This window comes from Bemisia tabaci, chromosome 9, assembly GCF_918797505.1.
Source record: "Bemisia tabaci chromosome 9, PGI_BMITA_v3".
NCBI classification, from domain to species: Eukaryota; Metazoa; Arthropoda; class Insecta; order Hemiptera; family Aleyrodidae; genus Bemisia; species Bemisia tabaci.
Window position 1 is genome coordinate 15,223,527 of NC_092801.1, and position 24,903 is coordinate 15,248,429.

Genomic DNA, 24,903 nt, shown 5'->3' on the forward strand with positions numbered 1-24,903 from the left:
CAAGTTGAAGTTGTGGCCGCATGCCCGTAAGTAGTGTAGCTTCATCCTCCTCCTCATATTGAGGGTATAGAAGGCTCAGCTTGTGATGTCTCCTGTTCACGTGCTTATATTCGGCTCACTGAGAAAACTTTACTCTTCCTGAAACATTTCCCTCTACTCTACTCATGTTTACGTTTCAATTATTACTGGATTATTAGGACAAACACCCTTAGGAAAAAAGCCAGTGGGACATCTCACCCATTTTTTTCGAAGAAAAATTGAGACGTTCTTTAGATTAGGAGCGACGATTTAGGAAATGCAACACGAAGCTCTGATTGGTGCATTTCGTCTAAGCAGCAGGCCTCCTTTTCAACCTGAGCCAAATTCCGCTTTCAGGCATGGACAACCAAGATTTCCTGTAGAACTTCAGAGGAACAGTCGTCCTTTCGGTCGGCTCGAAGTCGTATCTCGTAATCAAGAAAGCAAGCGCAGTCTTCATTTCCATGTGAGCGAATCGCATCCCTGGAAAATATACCAAACTGTCAGTAAAAATGGTTCGCTAAACCTTTTTTTTTTTTTTTTTTTTTTTTTTTTTTTTTTTTTTTTTTTTTTTTTTTTTTTTTTAAATTGGTATTCAGTAAGTACCAGGTGAGGAGATTACGTGGTGATTTATTTCATATGTATTTCCGGAGGCAAAATCTCTCACAACCAAGCCCGCTTTTAAATGGTCCAATGAAGGAATTTCAAACGCGCCGCAGTGGCGGGAAAATGATGAGAGTGATGTACTCCTCAGTCGAAGCGCTATCTCCTTTCATTTTTCACTCATGTTTGTTTAAATATAACATGATGTGTCAATTGTTGCTCATTAACTGCAGATAACATGAATGAGACATCATTCTTTGATTCTGAAGATAGTTTCGACTTTTGTTGTTTTTTCATGTGCGAGGAGAGGAATAGACGCATATTTGACCGAAGTTTTTTATGTATATTCAGTTGCCTGTATCTCTTGCGTTCAACAGACCCACTCAAAATTCCCGTAACCGATGTAAACTGAGAATACTAGGAATCGATATCAGTGATTTTCGTTGTGTAAATGGACGTATATCTGCCAAACGGAACTATTGACGAGTGGAAATATGGGGTGTGCTGTAAAAGCTGCATAAGAAACAACATTAAAGTGGGCGTGATTCCCTTTGGAGAAATGGAAAAGCCGGATTTTACATTCTGTCAAACGGAACTACGCACTGAAAAAAAAATCTCGGTGTATTTACTAAGAAAAGGGTAAAATTACCAAGAATTCAGGGTTCTATTTGATCCCAGTTTTTTCTTGGCAAAATTACCATTTATGGAATTGGTAATTTTACCGAGAAATCTCGGTAAAATTATTGACTTTTTCGGTAATTTTACTGGACCTTGGTAAAAACGCCAATATTTTTTATCGACTGTGGTAGAATTACCGAGATAAAATGGCAAAGTTACCGGGAATTGATTACCAATAAAAGTGGTATTCTTACCTGAAAAAACAGTGAAAATACCGGTTTTTAAGTAAGCTTACGAGTCTGTCTTGGTAAAATTACCAATAATTGGTAAAAAAAAGTGAGATGGTAAAGATACCAACGGACCATGGTAAAAACGCCGAGAATTTTTTTTCAGTGCGTGCCAACTGAATGCGGCACCCATGAGCCGTGGGAATGGGAAAAGAGCGTTGTGGACAGGGCTCATGAGTTCAAGCCAAGCAAGAGCGACAACGGAGACTGACCCAGTGGGTCAGTGCGCTGGTCACAGAATCGCGTTTTGATGCTTGATTCGTGTGGATTAGCTAAAAATTATAAGATCTATCCAAACAGCAACTCTCTACGTTCAATATTAACCGAGATATTACGCTTTGAAAAGTCCGGGTTTTGACGTCATCCACCACGGTGGTGACACCTGTGGTTTCTTCCACCTCGCTTTCATCCGAGTTTCACGTTGAACGAGTAGTGCAAATGAGCGTCACATCCAAAGACAAGTCACATCGACTGATGAAAGGAGGGTGGAAGAAACCAAGGTTGTCACTACCGCGGTGGATGACGTCATAACTGCCGTGATAGCGAAGAGAGCCGTAAGTGCAAAAGTGAAATTTTGAGAAAACGGGTTCAGAAACTTCTGACAAGAACATTTAATTGAAAGAAGCCTCCGTTCTTTGTCAAATTGCCACTAATCGTCCGGAAGACTCCTAGAAATCGTATGGATGATTAAAAATCGACTGACTTTATTTCCATTACACAAAAAGGGTATTTTTCATTTTCATGCTAGGTTATATTGCTAGGCAAGACAGCCAGTGCCATTATCCTCTGTATGCTTTCGTGGTTGCGTTTTGGACGCACAACAAACACATTTTCAGGTTGGAAATTGGCAGAAGAGGGCGGCACTTTACTGGAAAGCACTGTTTTCATTGGCTCTCATGCACCTACGGCTGTCCTGAAAAAAACTATGTCATTTTTTGTGCACTTACGGCTTTCTCATACGTCTTGTTTTCATTAAATTAGGATGAATTTTGCTGTTTTAGCTGTCTCAGTAATTTCATCTAAATGAGTTTAGACGAATTTTGAAGAAAACTCGATTTCGAAAATTTTGCACTTACGGCTCGCTCTTCGCTATCACGGCAGATAATCCGAATTTCTCAAAGGGCGATTTCTCGGTTTCTGAACGCAGAAAGTTGCTGTCTGGACAGAGCTTATTATTTTCAGCTGATCTACAAGAATCTAGCACCAAATGACGATTCTGTGACCAGCGCAACTGTTCCATTCCCATTCATTCCAACGGTCCTCAACTAACGATTACACCCTCTATTTCCCACCTGCCTCAGCAGGCTGAAAGTACGGCAAAAGTACGGCAAATTGGCAAAAGTACGGCAAAAGTACGGCAATCAATTTCACGCTGTTCGGTTTGGCAAAAGTACGGCCAGATCATGTAATGTTTTACTGGTACGTGACATTTTGTTTAGGAAACATTTAGCAGAACGCTTAGATTTATACCTTGTCTACTCCTTAGTAGCAGAACCATAGAAGGAAAAGATAAATATTATGTTCGAAAGTTAATTTTTTTTATACAACGCATGCATACAAAAGTGTTAAAAGTGAACATTTTTATGTAACCATTATATAAAAAATGTTATAATTTTCGTGAGCTTTTCGCGAACATACTAAAAATTCTTCTAATTCGCGAAAAGCTCACGAAAATGATTACCTATTTTTTTATATAATCGTTACATAAAATGTTCACTTTTAACACTTTCGTGTGCATGCGTTATATATAAAAAAGTAAAACATTTGTGTATAAAAAAAGTACCTTATCTAGCTTTTATCATTTTTCATATATTACGGCCAGGTCTGAACTTTGATTTTTTTTTACATAAGCGTTACAATTTTTTTATATAAAACGATCATTCAGATAACAGATATGTTTTTTTTTATACTTTTTTTCAGAAAAACAAAAATTTGTTCTGCTACTAGGGTTGGCAAAAGTGCGGTCAGATCATGTAATGTTTTACTGGTACACGTGACATTTTGTTTAGGAAACATTTAGCAGAACGCTTCGATTCATACCTTGTCTACTGCTACTGGTCAATAATTTCCTGGCTGACTTACCCATACAGATCCGAGGTCCGTCGCCGAAAGGTAGATACGTTCCGGGCACGATTTTGTGTTTGTTCTCCTCGTTAAATCTGTCCGGGTCGAATCTCTCCGGATCAGGGAAATATTTCGGGTCTCGATGCAGTGCATGGGCGGGGATCAAGCACCTGGTCCCCCTTTTAATCGTATATGACAAACTAGGCGTTTCTATTTTATAGTCTTCCCCGCAAAGTCTGTCCAGCCAGCCCAGAATGGCGTACTTTCGGAGGGTTTCTAAAACAAAACGACCGGAGTGAGGGCTGTATCACTCGCACACTTGGCATTGTCACTCGGCTTTTCTAATGGAGGACGAAAGCTCTATATAGAGCATAGAGGAAAAAGGGGGTGTTTGCATCTTGAGGATTGTGTACCCTGTGACGTAGGTAGGTACACCCTGGTCAGCAAAATCCGGAATTCGAAGTATGAAAAACGGACCATAACGTCCGATTTTTTCGCTTAAATCAACTCATGATATAAATTCAAAAGATTTTAAGTAGTATGCATTTTTCCCATAAACTACACCATTTCCAAGAAAATCGATGATAAAAGTCGCCGTGCCGACCTACGTCATCAAAAAAATTCCAAGATGCCCGAAATGCAAACACCTACTTTTTTTTCTATGTATATAGAGTCTCCTGACGGTATGATTAAAGTTCTGTGATTAGGAAACATACCCATAAAACTCATCAGCGTTCAGCGTAGCACAACTTTATGAAGTATAAAATCTTGAAATATCGCGTGAAATATTTCGTGGAATTTCAGAACTTTATGAAAGATATTGAAAAATACTGGTCCCTTTTCATGTTTCGCAAAGTGTGAATATTTTGACTTTCTTCCATTTTTATGTGTTTGAGCGCGGGTTGCATATTCTAGCCCCCGAAAATATAAAATAATTCACAGCCTCGTGAAATTTCATGAAATATTTCACTGAAATTTCCAATTTTTATCTCTCTCTTACGTTTCAAGCTACCCTGAAACTCATAAAAAGGAAAGTCTGAACGGATTCCAAGTAAAATTCAAGAGTTGCTCTTCAGAAACTACCTTGCCTAGAATAATGATAATTTCTCAGTGCAAAAAAAAAATCCATTATTTTGTTCTCTTTTTTGCCGTAGTTACAATTCTACCTTAAACTGCAGCATTCGTTATTTTTTCTTTTTTCCTTTAATTTTCGCAGTTGGAAGGCAATTTTATTCCTCGCGAGCACTTGTCTTTGAAATAAAAGTGTCGAATTCTGCTATAGGTCTCTGAAAATAGTCGAATTCTACCGTAGGTAGGTTTCTGAAAATAGTCCCTTTATAACGCGATCTGAAGGACATCCTTGAACCCATACCTGAATGGCAATTTAAACCATGTGAGGTATCCCTGGTAAAAATTGGCGATAGGAGCTGCGTTTCAAAATACCATAGGAGTTCTTATAGCCGACTGAAGAGGGCGATTGAAAATCATATAGCTGGCTGTAGAAAGTGGAAAAAATCATACGGCCGGGCTACACGAAGCGATAAAAAATTATACAGCCGCGCTATAGTTACTATCGCCGGGCTTTACACTTTATCGCCTGGCTGTTGCTTTTTCGCCATCGGCTATAAAAGGCTATAAGAAATTGAGTAGAAATTATTGTGCTTTGTAAATCCTTAAGTTTGAACGGAATCACCTTAATATTTACAAAACGCACATTATATTTTCCTTTACTACATATTTTTTTTCATCAATTAAAATGAGAATAATCCATACAGAGTGTGAAAACATTTCAGAGTCATGAGTTGAAAAACGCTGACTCCGCGAGATTAAATATAAGAGCCTAACACAAAGCGGAGCGGCGGCGCACCGGCGCCTACAAACCTAACAGGGATACTTCACGCATTGCGCAATGCGTGAAGTATCCCTGTTAGGTTTGCAGGCGCCAATGCGCGTTCAGCGCTGGCTGCCCGCCCGCCGCAGCGCAGCGTACCGCGGCGCTTGAAGCAACTATTTCACACCAGAGGTATCGCACAGTATCATACGAAATTGAAAGCGCTCCAACATCTTAGGAATGTCAGGCATCCTTCAAAAGGACGGAGCTTTCCTCGCAAATTAAATCAAGATACTGCGGCCCAAAAAGAGAGCGGTAGTCCAAAAACTCACTAAGTCCTAGCATCCGTAATCCCATCCCACCTATAATAGTTACCCGACCTATGTCGTCAATTCTTTCGTTCACGTCCCATCCCACCTATAATAGTTACCCGAACTATGTCGTCAATTCTTTCGTTCACGATAACTATCGTTAGATTTACGTTAGCTTCTTCAAATTTTGCAATTTTGTCCATTTTGGTCTTATGAAGAACTGTATAGATTTTCGGTTAAATCGCTTTTACCGCTTACTTATAAACGGTAATTAACGTAAGTACCATACTTACGCTGTTTTCCACTAAACTGTACATATGAAAGTTCCATTCTTTGGTAACCTTTGCTTGCTATCAGCTGATGTTTTACCTATTTCTATTTCCCGACCGAGTCAGCGGATTTTATGTTGGATTTTATACTATTTTTTTTTTTTTTTTTTTTTTTTTTTTTTTTTTTTAATAAATCCTAGCTAGGTTAGTTCTAATTTCTTGCCAGCATTTATTCTACCCCCTCCCCTTCCAGCTCATTTTTCTAACTCCTGCAGCCCCCCCCCCCACTAATTTTATTTATATTTATATTTTTCTTATAAATTATACTCCCCCATGCCTCCGTCTTGCTCCCCTACCACAATTTTTTCGGGGTTTCCTTCATAGGGATAAAATATTGTATTGTATATAGATCCTCGATATATCGTTCGATATAAAGCAGCACAGACAGGGATAAATCGGAATTAATCGATATTCACCGGGATAAAAGGTAGGAATTTTAAGAAAAGGAGAATAATCAGCGTGAAACGGGGTAGCTAAGGATAAAACAGGATAGGTAGGGTTATCCCGCCCTTCGATATATTGATCTGTGTTTATCGATTTTTGGTATATTGTCCGATATGGAACATGATGGGAAAGTGGCATAATCAATTTAAAACGGGATAGATAGAATAAACCAGAATAGATACGGGTAAAATAGGATATAGATAGGGATTAAACGGGATGTATTGATATTAACCGGGATAAAAGGGATGTTTGTCGTGTTTAAAGTTTTTGCTGTATTTGCTGTGTTTGATATGTTCGTTTCTTTTCCACGACAACCCGGAGAATTTAAGTTTTATGTTGACCAGTTTCTCGAAGGAAAAATACAATTTCTAAGGAAGTCTGCAACGTCGCAAATGGAGAAACGTCGTCTCTCATTTTGCCAAAAAATATGTATGTATAAAATTGAAGGCATTATGACTTTCCTCTCTCAACTTATATTCGTCTGTGCCGATAAACAATGGGACGCGTTTGCAACGGCGCCTTGATACAACTATACAACCTCGACGGATGTCCGTATTGCGTTCAAAAAATTGAAGGCGTTTTGACTCCCTGCTCGTACCACCTGTAGTTGATTCGATCGACAAACGCGTATGTCGGCGGTGACGGGGACTTGATGCATTTGTTTTAAACTTGATGGATGTCCGTATCGCACCGACTGAAGTGCGAAACCACGTATCTCCATTGCGGTGTTTCAACATTTCCGTTCTTATTTCATCTCTTCCATGAGAAAATCCAAATTTACGAATTTAAATCTTCAACCAAATCTTCTGCTATCGAATACGAAAAATCATGGAGAATTTAAGTTTTATGTTGACCAGTTTCTCGAAGGAAAAATACAATTTCTAAGGGAGACTGCAATGTCGCAAATGGAGAAACGTCGTCTCTCATTTTGCCCAAAAATATGTATGTATAAAATTGAAGGCATTATGACTTTCCTCTCTCAACTTGATGGATGTCCGTATCGCACCGACTGAAGTGCGAAACCACGTATCTCCAGGACCCAGAGTTTCAATCGCATTCCACCTTAAACGTCCGTAATACCAAATTTCCACCATTTTCCAGATGAATGAGGATTGATAAGCATAATACTGCATTTATCCCGTCTAATCTAAGTTCATCCTAATTCGTTTTCCAAGAACGTTTTTGAAAAATAGCATTTCATCAAACTAGAGAAGATTAAATTAACGTCATTTCATTTCGCCTTCAATTTCAGTGTAGGCAACAGGAGCTTCCGCGTGGTCGAATAGTGCTATCGTCGTGAAATGGCACGCTCACTCATGCAAAACAAGCGCCCATGTGGTCGAATAGTGGTACATCATCCCCGAAACAATATCGGCTTAATGCTCCCCGTTATTAAATTAATAATTTTTTATGAAGCATCTAGACCCGTGACTTCAGTCACGGGCTTTCCGCTAGTTAGTAATGTTTAGCATACACTTTATCGCCAGGCTGTTATTGCTTAATCGCCATCGGCTATAAAAGGCTATAAAAAATTGTGTTGCCGGCTATAGGAGCTATTGGAAATCTCACAGCCGGCTGTAGGTCTATTGTATTTTGGATCACAGATTCTATACTGCCAATTTTTACCAGGGATCCCTAGGGAAAGGACTCCTTTCCCTAGCCGGCTCCTTTCAAAGGAGCCGGCTGAGGAGTGACTGTAAGTACGGTCAATAACAAATAACAAATTCTTGGTAAAGTTATTAAAACCTCGTCAATCGAACACCAAACTGCCTCATGGAAAAAATCGATATAATTTTGATGTCACTCTGATTTTATTGTGGATCCCTCTAGCGTTACACCGGCTGACGACACATTCGTCTCATTCTAATATCAATTTGACATCATTTTTTTTATATTAGTCCAATAAAACGATGTCTGAGTGTTTGGTGCTGGGCATCACACCGATGCCCTTCTGTTTTACATAAAACACAGAGAAGATATATTCTGACATCTCATTAATGTTAAAATGTATGATGTTGAATGATCCTTTTTTACCCGCGGACTAATTGTTGAAATTGGTAGACTAAGTTATAGACTAAGATGACAAAAAGGTTATGGAGGGATCCTATTGGCGTGTAAGCGGGTGGTTGCAATGGACAAATCAGGTAGGTAAATAGACCAACTAACAGCAACCAACCGAGACTCTTTAGTGAGTCCATCATTTTCTCCCTTAGTATATAAGAACCACCCATTTAAACCAATAGGATCGCTCCATACTCCTTACGTCCTCTTTATCTAACGCTTTGCGTATCAATTTCAACGACCAGCCCACGGGGAAAGGAAGTTCAACATCTGTTAGGCACCATTAGTTAGACTACTACATTTTACAATTAGGAACTACAGCATTTGACTCATCTTAGAAACAACATAAGCGCCATTAGTTTCCTATGCAAATGGGTGTTTCTATCGATGAGCTGTATAGGAATCTTATTTCTATATTGCAAAATAATGCTGTCCAGTTGTCTCTAAGATTGTGCAACTGTTACGCACATGTTGTTGATGTTGAAATTGATCTTACCGTCAATAACGCACTGCAAGTAGGTCATATCTTTGAGACAGTCGTAGGAAATGGTCCCTCCGTTCTTTTCTAAAACAGACTTGACCTCGTTCCTGCATTTTTCCATTATCTCTGGATGCAACGAGAGCTCGTACAAGCAATAGCCCAGCGTGCCAGAGGTCGTGTCAAAACCAGCGACGAACAGCACAAACGCTTGCGATGCTACGATCGACTCCGTCATAAGGGGCTCTGAAACACACATGTGTACTTGAGTACCTGTATAGCGAGAGTATGGACGGATCGCTTCATGGAGAGCTTGGGGCCCAAAAGTGCAGCCACCCTTCTAACCAACTTCTGACACACAAAATTTCACTGCCAGTCTGCAGATTCCAATTCTAACCAAGATGCCCAAGAATGTACAGAAATGAGCATTCTTCCGCAAAATTGAGTAAATCTATGCAAAAACTGAGTCAAACACGTGCTTAAGATAAACGACGGTTCGTAACAATAATATTAGTAAATCGTATCTGGATAATTGAAATTCATATAGGTTGGCTGCATTCTCGCCGCGACGTTGAGGAGATAGCGCGCAGGCAGGTAGACAGGTGAAGGGTACTGATTAGGATCCCTCAGATGCATCGCACTGATCCTGCTAATCAATGCAATATCATTGGGTTGCAGTGATTGTCAACGCGTTGCGCCGGTCACACGTGAATTTTTGTATTTATTAGTAATTCAATTTTTAAGTCTCTTACAGTGAGTTCGAATTTTTCGAGTTTTTCGCGTGTTTCGCTGTCTTTTTCATTAACAATGGTCGAAGATGATCCATCTGCGCGTTCGCGATCGAAATTATTATTTATTAATTCATCGAAATCATTCATTTTCGTTTAGAAACTCGTTAAAGACTCGAAAATTCAGCTTTAAAATCCAAAACCAATGACCACCGATCCATTTCCGGAAAAAAGGCACATAACGGAAATTTTTAAAAAATTCCTCCCACAATACTGAAAGAAGTGTAAGTTTTACCAATGATCGTTATTCGTTCTAGGGTGTATGAGCGTTGATATGAGAGCCCCAGTTCCGATGTATGTCATCATCAGTGCTCAGAAGGTAAGAATGAAAACTTTAAATGCGTTTTTTCGGTATGTGCCCTTTTTCCGGAAAGCTCCTCAATTGGCCATACTCTGTCTATAAAGGTACTCCAGGTTCCACGGCCGTCTGATAGCCAACGGTGCCTAGGTCTTATCAAAGACTGTGGCAGACGCGACATTACAGACTACATGACCACATTGATCATGTAGTCTGCAGGTCTCTACTTGGAATTTTTATATTTTATTCCTATTCTTCCGACCGAAGATAGCTCAGTTATGGGCCGAAACGACTCGGGTTTTTTGTGTATAATTTTTAGCCTCGTTTCCCGTTTTTCTCCTATGTTTTTGATATCCCCATTGTCACCATAGAGTACATAGAGTCGTAATGTAATTAGGAGAGCTGGCGCCACTTTTAAGCATTTTCCATGTCCCGAATTCCGAAACTCCTGTGTGACGCCGGGTCACTTTTTTTATACATAATCGATTGTTTGCGATACACGGGTACCAGGCCATCCGATGACGACAACACAACAACAACAACAACAAACCAACAACAACAACAACGAAGGAGATAGGAATTACCACGTATTCCACACCGCCATTTTGGATCGAAAATGTATCGAAAAAGCGACCCGAACTCGGCGCACACCGGGCTCGGAATTCGTCGAGCAGAACATGGCGCCAGCTCTCCCATTTACATTACGACTCTATGTACTCTATGATTGTCACGGGCTGCTGTTCTAGAGATTTTAACCGATGGGGTTACCAGCTTTGTTTTGAGATTGGAGAGCCTGCTGCTCCTGCCGCTGGGCGTTGACGAGGTGCTGGACGATGTCGGTGCGGTTGGCGGTCTCGTGGGCGGGGGCGTCGGCGGCGCCGCGGACGAGGCCGAGGAAGAAGTCATCCACCGTCTCCGGGATCCTCTTGAGCCGGAGCAAGCGGATGAGGGGCAGCCCCGTGGAGCGCAGGAAGCTCCGCACGGCCGGCCGGTTCGAGTCCTGCGTCGCCGTCCCGCCGCTCACCACACGCCGGAGCTCGCTGTCCTCGTTCTGGATCGCGTCGCACCTGCAAATAATACCATCGTAACATAGGCGTAGCATAATTCGTGAAGAGCATAATTACGTACGGGAGTGAGGTCTGGCAATGGGCCTGTTGGAAACTTTTGCTAGAGCAAAAATAAGAGTTGTTTCTTATAGATAATGCCTCAAAAATCACGATGAGCGCATCGGCAAAGTCTGAAATGCACTCATAACTTCACAATCTGCGTAAGAAATTTGCGTTTTTTTAAGCTTTCCGCTTCAAAAACGATACTACGGCACAGGTGAGCATTTTGTTAGAGGAGTCGCTCCGTCGTCGGCGATATTCATCATGGCCGACGCTTGCGCGCAGTTCCGCGCGTAATTCCAGGAGAGTTCAAGGTCAATCAATTATTCAGGCGTGGAAAATATGAACGTTAACACGCCGATTGTTATCTGGTCTAATTCAGTTCAGGTGTTATCTCGTCCCATCACACGTGTTTTGGCGGATTGACGTCGGCCATGATGAGTATTGCCGACGATGGAACGACTCCTCTTACAAAATGTTCACCTGTGCCGTAGTATCGTTTTTGAAGCGGGAAGCTCAAAAAACCGCAAATTTCTTACGCAGACTGTGAAGTTATGAGTGCATTTCAGACTTTGCCGATGCGCTCATCGTAATTTTTGAGGCATTATCTACGAGGGGCGTTCAATAAGTAAGTATCCCCCCTCTCTAAAATCCATAAGAATGGACCAATTTTAAAAAACTTGGGCTCAAAATCTTTCTTAGGATATTTTGAGTTCAACAAAACAAACCGCAACAAAATCGGACTATGTGCGGCCGAACGCGAGCCGTTTGAACGCGCCGAGGTGCTCGACGCTCCCGCCGAATCTGCGAGGATTTGAAGTCCGCTACAGGAGAAGAGCTTCTCTGCCAAAGCCTCAGTCGTTCATCACTGACGAAAAATCAAAGAAATTTTTGTAGAATAAGGGGCTTCCCTCACTTCTCCACATAACCAGCTCGATCCAAGAAAGTCTGATACTGAGACTAAGACTAAGAGAACAGCTTTTGGATGCCTCGTGCGTGGAAGTCTTTCAGCTGACCGCGGATGAAAGAGTGGACGGCTAAATTGACCTCTTCCACTGATTCCAAATTGACTCCTCCGAGTTCAGATTTCAGATACGATGATAAATGGCAAACCAGACCACCATTTATTCCCGTTCCTGAAATCTGAACTTGGAGGAGTTAATTTTGAATCAGTGGAAGAGGTCAATTTAGCCGTCCACTCTTTCATCCGCGGTCAGCTGAAAGACTTCCACGCACGAGGCATCCGAAAGCTGTTCTCTTAGTCTTAGTCTCAGTATCAGACTTTCTTGGATCGAGCTGGTTATGTGGAGAAGTGAGGGAAGCCCCTTATTCTACAAAAATTTCTTTGATTTTTCGTCAGTGATGAACGACTGAGGCTTTGGCAGAGAAGCTCTTCTCCTGTAGCGGACTTCAAATCCTCGCAGATTCGGCGGGAGCGTCGAGCACCTCGGCGCGTTCAAACGGCTCGCGTTCGGCCGCACATAGTCCGATTTTGTTGCGGTTTGTTTTGTTGAACTCAAAATATCCTAAGAAAGATTTTGAGCCCAAGTTTTTTAAAATTGGTCCATTCTTATGGATTTTAGAGAGGGGGGATACTTACTTATTGAACGCCCCTCGTATAAGAAACAACTCTTATTTTTACTCTAGCAAAAGTTTGCAACAGGCCCATTGAAGAAAAGATCCGAGGATATCTTACGGGCAACCGAAATGGACTTTTGGCGAAGGTCTGCAGGGATCTCGCGGAGAGAGCGCGTTCGTAATGAACGAGTGCGTGAGATAATGGGAGTTGAGGAAGATATTGAGCACGATATCAAAACCAGGCAGCTGGTTTGGTATGGACACGTGCGAAGAATGGCAGATAGTAGGTTGCCCAGAAAGGTATTTGATTGGGTTCCTCCCGGAAGAAGGCGGCGTGGACGTCCAGTAAAAGGTTGGCGAGAGGGAGTTGAGGGAGAGATCAGACGGTGTAATCTGCCCGATGGTTTGTGGGAGGATCGATTCCGATGGCGATTTGGAGTCGCAGAGCGCTCTAGTGCGCTGAGGTAGCGGATTGATATGTATGTACATAGGCGTAGCTAAGTCATTTTGCTGGGGGGGGGGGGGGGGGGCTCCCCCGGAAATGTTTTGAAATTTTAACTCTATTTGAGCGCATCTCGAGGCACTTGTGGCGCTAATCTTCCTTCAATCTCTGCCTAAAAATCACCCAGTTTTATGCATTTTAAGGTTAAAATACTTTGAAATTGCTGCATTCAACAGGTTATTCTATTCAGAGGCATACTCTTATGGGCCACGGCGCACAGTGGATCTAGTCACTCAGAGAGGTCGGACATGAATTTTTGGACTGAAACTGCAAATTTTTACGTTTATTTCGTCACATTTTACATTTTAAGGGGTGCTTCAAGAAGCAAATTTCACGAGAAAACCATTAAAACCACATTTAGAACCTCAACGTTTTGTATAAACGGAGATTTAAGCTTTTAAAGTTTCTAAAGAGGTGTGTGAAAAAACGGCCAAAAATGCCTCAAGGCATTTTCGAATTTTGATCACTTGGGGTGATACAGTAGCTTTCAAGACACCCAAAACCGGTCGCCGTTTTGCTTAGAAGCGCCGGGTTGCGACGTTGCCATTTTTTAAAGTGGAAACCTTTAAAAATTCATATCTCCGCCGCATCTCAACCGATTTCAATGAACTTTTTTTTAAAATGTTTCTCTTAAATAGAGCTTTCTAGTGATGTATAGTTTCTTGGGGTTTACTTGGCTTTAAGTGGCACTTACGCGGTTTTAGCAGTTTTTGATAGACACAAAAATTTAGTTTTTATTTTGCCACGATCGTGGAATCGACGGAATCTAAACAAAAACCAGTCTAAATGAAAGTTCAGATTTTCACCTTTCTAACGAGCACAAGATCATCCCGGGGAAACGTTTAGTTCCCGAGATATGACCGCTCAAAGTTGGTCACATGCGCTTTTGCGCAATGTGAATGCGTGTTATCACTGAGTCATTCGCGAACTAGGGGTCCCTTACGTTCAATTTACGTTGAAATAATTACACAGAGCAGTAAGGTGTACAACACGAGCCGTATTTTCACCTTCGGCTGCCGATGTGCGACGTTGCCATTTTTTGAAGTGAAAACTCTTAAAGATGCATAATTCCGCTGCATTTTAACCGATTTCAATGAACTTTTTTTTAAAATGTTCCTCTTAAATAGAGCTATCTAATGGCATTTAGGTTTCAGGATTTTATTTACCTTAGGGAGGCACTTAGGTCGTTTATATGGTTCTTTGCAGAGATTTTTCATACAAAAAATAGTGTTGCTAATTATATTTTTTTTTCTCGGCGGATTGTGGGAGGGTTTAAAATGGCAAAATTTAAAAGAAAGAACTTTTAAAAAAAGGGATTCTTTTAAGCACTATTCTTACGTGTACAAATATTGAAAGCGACGCTCTCATTGTACAGGAGAAGGTGGTGTTGCTAATTTACCAAGATTTTCACATTATACTTTAAGCGATGGTGATCTTCCGATCTAGTTTGAATGTTAAAAAAAATCGGGGGAAATACCTACAGACCCCCTCCTGAAAAAAAAGAAAAAAAAAATAGCGACACTATTTTGTGTATGAAAAATCTCTGCAAAGAACCATATAAACGACCATTGAAATCGGTTGAGATGCGGCGGAGATATGAATTTTTAAAGGTTTCCACTTTAAAAAATGACAACGTCGCAACCCGGCGCTTCTAAGCAAAACGGCGACCGGTTTTGGGTGTCTTGAAAGCTACTGTATCACCCCAAGTGATCAAAATTCGAAAATGCCTTGAGGCATTTTTGGCCGTTTTTTCACACACCTCTTTTGTCCGGCCTCTCCTATTTACCCGATCCAGTGTGCGGCGACAGACTTGCCGTTGAAGAAGGTGTTTTTGCACCATCCAGAATTTCTGGGGGGGGGGGGGGGCAGATGATACTATTTCCAATTCTGGGGGGGCCAGGCCCCCATGGCCCCCCCTTTCTACGCCTCTGAATCGTAAGCGTATTTTCCTTAATGAGGGGCCACCCATAAATGAATCGAGACTTGCGGAAAGGGCGGAAGTCCAAAAAGCCAATTTTTCAGGGGAAGCAAAAAACTTCCTGTAGGACAAACAATTGATCGTATTTCTGTCAAACAGAACATGTGCAGGGGGAAAGATGGGGTGTGCTCGTTAGTGCTCGGGAAATCAGAATGAATGGGAAATATAAAGCGCCAGTGACGAAACCGCCGCACAGAGGATCGAGTCAATAGGAGAGGTCGGACAAATTTCGGAGACTTTAAACGCTCATAACTCCGTTCATACCAAACTTTGAGGTTCTAAAAGGGGTTCCATTGGTTTCCTCGTGAAATTTTTTTCTAAGGGCACCCCTTAGAATTTAAAATATGACAAATTAAACACCATAATTTGTAGTTTCAGTCAAAAACTTCATATCCGACCATTCTGATTGACTCGATCCACACTGCGCCGACGCGTTTCTTCCGGTGCCGACTAATTGGATTGCATTTTGCAAAAAGGAACCAAGACCATTTCAATGTTGCTAGGATTGTGCAACTTAACTCCTTTGCAAAAAATTAGAGAAATCGTTAAAAAAATTAAATTTCCGAAAGTAAATTTCGTCTTGAATTCATAGTTTATTGGGAGTAAGAATGAATCTAGTTTAGATTATCAGTTTCTACTTGCAAGGTGAAACAAGTTGCACAATCTCAGCGACATTGGAATGCTTGTGGTTCCTTTTTGCAAAATGCAGTCCAATTCATGAGCCCTGTCCACAACGCTCTAGATACATGCCCAGGTGGGCATGTACGTAAGCCGTACATAATTTTTACAGGGGGGCAAGGGATGTCTTACGGTGCCTCACAGAGGGGGAGGGAGGTTCTAAAAATGGGAGCAAGTGCCTCACGTAATTTATAGATGACCCCTGATCGGTCGAGCCAAAATGCCGCGATAATGACGATGAGGTCATAATCGGATTGGTAAACGTTCCTGCCGTGATAGCGAAGAGAGCTGTGAGTGTCAAATTTTCGAAAGCGAGTTTCCTTCAAAATTCGTCTAATGTCTTTCAGATGAAATCGCTAAAACAGCAAAAAACAGACGCCGCAAATTCTGATTATGGTGCGCGCGAGCGCTCATCACATCATATGGCGCCTTCGACATCCTTGAGATACTTCAAACGCTACACCGTTACACAGACGTTCCGATGCGCAAATTGCCTATACTGCGCCTGCTGTGGCGTAGACCATGCTGCCGTGATAGCGGAGCGAGCCGTAAGGAGCTCTCAAATTTTCGAAATCCAGTTTCCTTCAAAATTAGTCAAATCTCTAATAGATGAAATCACTGGAACAGCTAAAACAGCAAAATTCATCTTAATTGTATCGAAACCAGACGTATGAGAAAGCCGTAAGTGCGTAAAAAATGACTTAGTTTTAGGTAAGACAGCAGTAAGCGACATTATTTCTCCAGAGAGCCAATAAAAACGGTGCTTTCAAGCGAAATGCCTCCCTTTTCTGCCAATTACCTTCAAAATTAGTCAAATCTCTAACAGATGAAATCACTGGAACAGCTAAAACAGCAAAATTTATCTTAATTGTATCGAAACCAGACATATGAGAAAGCCGTAAGTGCGTAAAAGATGACGTAGTTTTAGGTGAGACAGCAGTAAGCGACATTATTTCTCCAGAGAGCCAATAAGAACGGTGCTTTCAAGCGAAATGCCTCCCTTTTCTGCCAGTTTCTAACCTGAATATGTGTATGTTGTGTGTCCAAAACGTAACCACGAAAGCATGCAAAAGATAGCACTTACAGCTGTCGTGCCTAACAATAACCTAGCATGAAAATGAGAAATACCTTTTTTATGTAATTGAAACAAAATCGGTCGTTTTTTAAGTATCCAAATGATTTCTAGGTGCCTCTCGGCTGATTAGTGGCAATTTGACAAAGAACGGAGGCTTCCTTCAATAAAATAATTTGCTTCGCCGCTATAGTTAGCCTATTTCATCGGCTCTTCGGAGGATTAATATCACTTACCTTCGTTTTGCCTGAAAGTACGTCATTTTTTGCGCACTTACGGCTTTCTCTTATGTCTCGTTTTGATACGATAGAGAATTTGCAGGTGTCTGAAATTTGATGAATTTCGTGTTTGAGTGGAAACTACTGAGTGCACTGAACACGAGGATACCCTTGGTTCATGAATTGAAAAAGTATTGGAGAAGATATGACTAAATGACTTAATCTGCTAAGATACATGCGTTTAAATGGGGAATGCGTCAGATGACGCATGATGCGCCAGATGACGTCACTAGGCGGTGCATTTTCTCACTTTTAAATCTATTTTTATACTGTTTCGCATGCCAGAAAAAAGTTATAAGAAATACTGTGAAATCAGCTCTTTAAGCACTTTCAGATGAAGAAATAAAAAAATTGCGTGCAAAGTCTCCATTAAGATGAATTTTGCTGTTTTCAGTGATTTCATCTAAAAGAGATGAAACGAAGTTTGAAGAAAACTCGATTTCGAACATTTGAGAGTTCCTTACGGCTCGCTCCACTATAACGTCATCATGGTCTACATCACAGCATCAGCCTGATTGTTGATATTTATGTCGCCACGACAAGAATCGAAAATTGATATATTACACGGCGCAGATAGGGCTAGGTATTTCTTGTCTTATCGTGCCGACATAGCCAGTTAAAGTTTCAACAATCCGGCTGCAGGCGCAGTATTGGCAATTTTCGTATCGGATCGTATGTGTAAAGGTGTAGCGTTTGAAGTATCTCAAGGATGTCGAACGCGCCATATGGTGTGAAGCGAGCGAGCGCACACCATAATCCGACTTTGTGGCGTCTGTTTCGTTTCCGAATCGCTCTCCTGTTTGCTGAAAACTGGGCGATGTTGATATAAGTGTATAATTAAATGCAGTTGCGCTAATGTTTTGTCGATATTATGTAGCGTAGACTGCGCTTATTTTTTGTGTTAAAATTATGTACTTCGACCGCGCAATTTTCTGCTGCCATTCCTTCAACTGCCCTGATCTCCCCCTCCTCCTCCCCCTCAAAATTACCTTATTGACTGCGCTGTGTGATAGTGCGAAGGGAAAATGCACTTTGCTGTAGGTGAAAGCGTACACTGAGGAACTTTCTGCACCCCTGTGTAACTGTCATGAAGCAAATAGGTCCACCATAGGCCTTGTCTCCACGGGACGTTACATGGGATTTGTCCCAGGGAAAAATGTCTCTTGCGAAGCCCAGAAGTTTCATTCCTGCGATTCGAACTTGGGAAAAATCCCGTGAAACGTCCCTTGGAGACAAGGCGCTAGAGTGGTTCGATTGGGAATTAATCAATAGATTTATCATAATGTCTTTCAATTTGATTAATTAGTTGATTGTTAAACTTTGGATTAACTGTTCAATCGATTTTTCGTTTATTTACTACCTTAACTTGTTATTTAACCCCGTTTATGGTTTTGCATGTAATTTTAGATAATCATGGCTTTGAGTTCGTTGATTTTTGCTGCCTTGGACTGGATAACAGCGGAATGGATAGTTTCAGAAATTTAAATAGCTTTTACCCAGAACAATAAGTAAAATGAGCTCAAGTACTTAAGATAAACATTTCGCGAATTTGTAGGTCATCAATGCAAAATTCTGCCTTCACGTTTATGCTCGTTTCCTTGGGATGTGAAATTGCTGCGTTCGAGTAAGTTTTTTTGTAACACTTTTGTATCTTTATGTCAAGTGTTTTCACTTGTAAACACAATGGGTATATGATGCATGAACAACTCTAGACAAGTGACGCTAGTTCAGTTGTTGCCCGCTAGAGGGCGACCCCCATCCGAGTCAGGACAATACACCAATCGCTCCCGGCTAGAGTCCCTTTATACCCAGAGTTAAGACAACTCACTTTTGTTTGGGCCAGAGTTGGGCTGAAAGTGGCCTAAAAAAAATCCAATTCTGATTGGTTCTCGCTCATGGAGGCCGAAACGAGTGCACCAAGATGGCGGTACCTCGTATGTGAACAAGAATAATGAAAATATTACCTAATTGTGGTTTATCTAAAGTAATTGTTATTTCCATTGGTCCAAAATGAAAATAGATGAAGAAATTATTCACAAACCAATCTCATTTTCTTTTTAATTGATCAATTTGTTGATGTTGTTGTTTTTGTGTGACAGACATCGCAGGATTCCTGATCCTTATCCCTCAATATCGTTCGTTTGGGTGCACTCGTTTCGGCCTCCATGGCCAGCCAAGGCCGGCTACCAGTCAGCTGATAATCGAGTTGTCTTAACTCTGGGTATAAAGGGACTCTACTCCCGGCGAGAAGGAGATTGAACAAATGGTTTGCATTTTGCGAAAAGGAACCACTAGCATTGCAATGATGCTAGGATTGTGCATGTGCAACTTCATCTTTTGCAATAAAATTGCGGAAATCGTGAAAAACTATGAAATTTAGATGGTAAGTTTTGTCTTAAATTTACAGTTTTTAGCGAGTAAAATAGAAACTATTAATGGATGATCGGGGTTTTCCTCCAAGACAAAAGAAGTTGCACAATCTTAGCAACATTACAATGCTAGTGGTTCCTTTTTGCAAAATGCAATCCAAATGAGAGTCGAGTATGAAAATCTTTTCATTCTTTTTGGTTGTTCTTGTGTCGAAGCGGGCCTAAGAGACCTCGAAGTGCCCACTGGGGGTTGGGCCGCGCAGCGGCCAGGGGGCATGGTCATCTGGTAATATGTAAAGAATTTGTTCTTGCATGCAACTTCCCGACATGTTAAGTTAATTAATTAGTCGTTTAAACTCTTACTACTGATACTAACTCGAGTCCAAAACCACAGGTGCCAATCACGTCCAGCGCAAACTTGGACATGACTTCTCTTATCTCTATCTGGTCCCTTGTTTCGATCAATTGATCCAGATATTTACCGAGAGCATCCCTGCATTCGAGCATGAGCGGCCACATCATTTTCAGTTTCTGCGGAGTGAAAATAGGCGCCATTTTTTGCCGCACCCCCTTCCACCTGAAAGAAACAAAACGCATTAGTTCAAACTACTTTTGCGAACACGGAAGTACTTTCCTTGGTTCATTGCAGTAACAGAAAATGTGCTGTCAGTTGCCCCTCTCAGATAGGTGCCCCTTTCTGTGTGGGTGTTTGGGGGTTTTAAGTTAGCTTTAAAAACAAAGCACGATAGATCTTCAAGAATTCATTTTAAATCAATATTTGCTGAAATTGCGGCTACCGTAAAATGCACGGAAAAATACACGCGCAATAAATCCCTTCTTCGTAAATCCTAAACGCTATCGTATAATACACACCCACACTGCCGTGCTAAGGAAGAACGCCGTACGAACATTCGAGAGTTGCCACATTTCTTTTAATTAAATGTTTATTTTCGAGGAAATTTATGAAAATTTTTCCTTGAAATTTTCAGGGACCTTGGATGAAATTGCGAGCAAAATTATTTGAATTATTGGGGGGGGGGGGAAATATTGATAAGTTTACCAGGAAATTCCTGATTTATCAAAGGAAATTTGGCAACGCCTGAAGGTTCAAACGGCGTTTTTCCATAGCATGGTCATACGAGTCATCTTCAGAGGGCTGTCTGGCGTTTTGCTACACCTAACTTCCACAACCCCTTACTCCTCACCTCGGGAGTTGGCACCCCTTCATTTCTCGTAAAACCCCATGTCACCACCGTTTTACTGGGTTTTTTTCTGAGCGTCAAGTTTTTTTTTTCTTTTCCTTTTTTTTCTTCTTTTTTTATTGAAGAAAAAAAAAAGTTCAACCGTTGCTACCAAGATAAAATGGAGATGTTGCACGTGTTAGGAATTTGCGATTTGACTGTAGATTCTTTCGTAAAAGTTCGCGAGAAACACGATGGTGCCACTAGTTTTCTCTGAAATCAACTCCCAAGCTCAAAAAAAGCTCTCAAGTTGAGGCCAAAATGGAGGGGATATCCCACGCTATCCTTAGAGTCCACCTCTACATCAAGACAAACTCTCCACGCTAATGCCGCAATCACACGCTGAATTTAGCGGCTGAATGTGGAAGTCAACAGTCATCGCCCAACGGCTGAAATTTAGCAAATTCGAGTTATTTTCATCCAGATGTGTTTCAAATCTTGCGCGTCACGCGCAAAATTCAGGCATTTGGCCGATGACCTCCACTTTCAAGCCACATTCAGCGTGTGATTGCGGCAAAAGATAGGGAGCAAATACATTGACAGGGCTGCCACCTTATTCGGGGACTCTGAAACTGAAATCACGGCAACCCTGCTAATGCATATTGTGCTCCCTATCTCTGCATGGAGAGTGTTTGTCTTGATGTAGAGGTGAACTCTCAGGATAGCGTGGGATATCTCCTCCATTTTGGCCTCAACTTGAGAGCTTTTTTTGAGCTTGGGAGTTGATTTCAGAGAAAACCAGTGGCACCATCGTGTTCCTCGCAAACTTTTACATAAGAATCAACAGTCAAATCGCAAATTCCTCACACGTGCAACATCTCTATTTTATCTTGATAGCAACGGTTGAACTTTTTTTTTCTTCGATACGAAAAGAAGAAAAAAAGAAAAAAGAAAAAAAAAAACCTTGACGCTCAGAAAAAAACCCAGTAAAACGGTGGTGACAAGGGGTTTTATAAGAAATGAGGGGGTGCCAACTCCCGAGGTGAGGAGTAAGGGGTTGTGGAAGTTAGGTGTAGCAAAACGCCAGACAGCCCTCTGAAAATGGCTCGTATGGCCATGCCATGGAAAAACGCCGTTTGAACCTTCAGGCGTTGCCAAATTTCCTTTGATAAAACAGGAATTTACTGGTAAACTTATCAAAATTTCACTCCATCACCATTCTCCACTAACCTCTCGTCATCGATGTTAAAAACATGCTGGTTCACGGGGTCCAAATCCGGGAAGATCTGCATACCATGGTTGACGAAGTAAGGGAAATCCTTGATGAGGATTTTCCGGATGATTTCGGGGTCTCGGATCATGAGGTAGGGCCTGGACATTTTGTAGAAGCCGCCGACGGGGTGCGGCGCCAGCTCGTCGTAGAACCGCTTGATAGTGTCCACTTTGTGGACGGGATAAAATACCGAATCCCGCGGGAATGGGATGTACGGGAGTCCCGACTTGGACCAGTGCGTGTAGTTCCTCCAGTAGTTGTACACCAGGTACAACAACAGCACCGCCACTAGGTAAGCGATTGTCGGAAGGAGAAGCTCGAGAATCATGTTGATCGATGATGTTTACTGAGACTGTTTGATGGAGTTCACTGTGACTGTCTACTGAAAAATTTCAGGGAGAGAAAAAAAGAAAATAAAAAAAAACATGAACAAGAAAAAAAGCAAGGTAAATCTAACTGCAGGCTGGTTTGTTGAAATTGATAGACAAAGGAGACAAAAGAGATATGAAGGGATTCTATTAGTGGACAGGGCCGTATTAAGGGGGTGGCCACATGGGCCGCGGCCCATGGCGGCAAATTGAGGGGACGGTAAATTTTGCAATTTTTTTAACTGTAGGTATAAAAAAAATCGGATTCAGAAAAAAAATTATCAATGAGAAAAGGGGACAAAATCTCTCTTTCCTGAGAGTATAGTAATTTCTAATTTTATTGTTTTTCGGTGCATGATGAAAGAGGCAGCGTCTTTAATTAGTCGAGTTAAGAGGGGGAACTAAACACGCAATCTGGCCTGGAGCTCAGCGCAGAGAGGAATGATGACGAGGACTTGAAATGAAAAGGACAAACCCTCGGCACGGCGCGGCGGTCGATATGTAACACATATTGGCGCCTACAAGACTGCATGAATACTTCACCCATTGCGTCAAACACCGTGCGGTCAGGAGCGGTTGGCGTGAAACGCGTAACGCCTACAAGACTGCAGGAATACTTCACGCATTGCGCCAAACACAGTGCGATCAGCCCGGCGCGGCGTAGCGGCGGACGTTAAAAGTATTAAACAACATTTATGTTTGTTCTTTAAATTTTTCTGTTCATTTCTGATTAATGAAGGACCTTATCTACACATAGATATGTTTACGGAACTTAACTTTCGCACAAAGTTCCGTGAAATTTTGCTAGTAGTGTTAACAGGGCTTTCGCAAAAAATGTATCCAACCCAAGTAGGTAAACGCGTCTTACGCACCCCTCCCCCTCCGGCACGTTCACTTGATGGTTTTCATTGATTTTCCAAAAGGAATGAGAAGGGGGCGGCAAGTAGGTAAATCCGGCCCTGTTGGTGGAAGCAGTTGGTTGCAATGGACAAAGAAGGTAGGTAATAAATATTAACTAACGGCGCAACCCACGATAGACCCTATAGTTAGTCTATCATTTACCCCCTTAGTCTACAAGAACCATCCATGCCAACCAATAGGATCGCTCCATACTCCCTACGTCTTATTTGTCTATTGCTTTGTCTATTAATTTCAACAATCAGCCTGCACAGCCGTGGGGCGAGATTTAAACAACACCTTTGTACTTTTGGCCGAAAATAAGTATAACTGTCTGCTGTTGATAAAATGAACAAATTAAATGCAAGCATATCCTTTAGAATAAAATGTGTTAGCTGTCAGTGAGATGTCTGTCCAGTCTGTCTGTTTTTATCAACAGCAGATGGTAATATTCGTTTTCAGCCAAAATTGCAAGACTGTTGAAATTCAAATTTTGAGGTGCGGCTGGAGCAAAAATCCGCGTCCCGGCCAAAAGGAACAGTAATTAAAATAATGGATAAAAGCACGTATCTATACAGGGTGTTCAAGACCACCCGTACCAGGCTCCCCCTCGAATATTTCTCTCGGAATGGAGCTCTTGAGCGCGTCAGGAATTGGCGATTTAAGCACTGATTCCCAGGTAAAATTTTGCGAGAAACACGACGGTGCCACTAATGTTCTCTGAAACAAACCCCAAAACTCAAAATAAGCTCTCAAATTTGAGACCGTAATTGCGGGGATATCTCATTAGAGTCCATCTCTACATCAAATAAAACACTGTTTCCTATGTAAAATTTCCATGAATGTTTCTTTTTTTTTTCTTTCTTTCTTTCTTGTCCAAAATTCTGCTAATTTGACATAACATCTGCTTAAAGTAGTGAAATCTTCAGTTACAGACGCTAAATGGTTTATCGGTGAAAAATCCACTCGCGGGTGAAAATTTTGCAGGGTTGAAATCCACTTACATTCTTTCGTGTAAGAAACGATAAATATAGGTGAGGACTATACGACTTTCTATTAAGAACCTTCGTGCCGTCGTCATTTTCACAAGGGCATGAAAACTCCTCTTTCTCATCTGAAGCCTCATTTGCCAGATTTTACGAGACACGGACTACATTTTGCAATTAGGAATTACAATTCCTGGTTCAATTTAGAAACAACGTATGAGCCATCAGTTATCTTATATGCACAAAGGTGTTTTTACAGACAAGCCAGAAACTGTAGTTCCTAATTGCAAAATGTAGTTCGGATAAGGATCTCTGCCAACCTCTTTCGATCCGTGGACCTCTTTTCATCAACAAAAAAAAATGAATAAAAAAGAAATTATCACTTACGAGTCAATCACAGTCTACTTTTTTTTTTATTTTTCAGAATTAACGTTCTTCTCCGTGGTCCGTCACAGACAAATAAAACAACACCAGCACAGCAATAAAAACGAATTGATTTATGAGGAT

General features: G+C 41.4%; 1 protein-coding gene across 1 annotated transcript in view; it reads right to left on the bottom strand.

The window, feature by feature from the left end:
• Positions 1 to 24,903, bottom strand: part of LOC109036998 (uncharacterized) — a 57,463-nt gene that overhangs the window by 1,508 nt on the left and 31,052 nt on the right. Inside the window, exons 8-13 of the mRNA XM_072304436.1 lie at positions 22,103 to 22,488; positions 20,068 to 20,268; positions 10,899 to 11,197; positions 9,063 to 9,290; positions 3,609 to 3,866; positions 237 to 501 (exon numbers count right to left, since the gene is read on the bottom strand). Of these exons, the coding sequence (XP_072160537.1) occupies positions 329 to 501; positions 3,609 to 3,866; positions 9,063 to 9,290; positions 10,899 to 11,197; positions 20,068 to 20,268; positions 22,103 to 22,488 (1,545 nt within the window). The 3' untranslated portion in view covers positions 237 to 328. The remainder of the gene's footprint in view (positions 1 to 236; positions 502 to 3,608; positions 3,867 to 9,062; positions 9,291 to 10,898; positions 11,198 to 20,067; positions 20,269 to 22,102; positions 22,489 to 24,903) is intronic.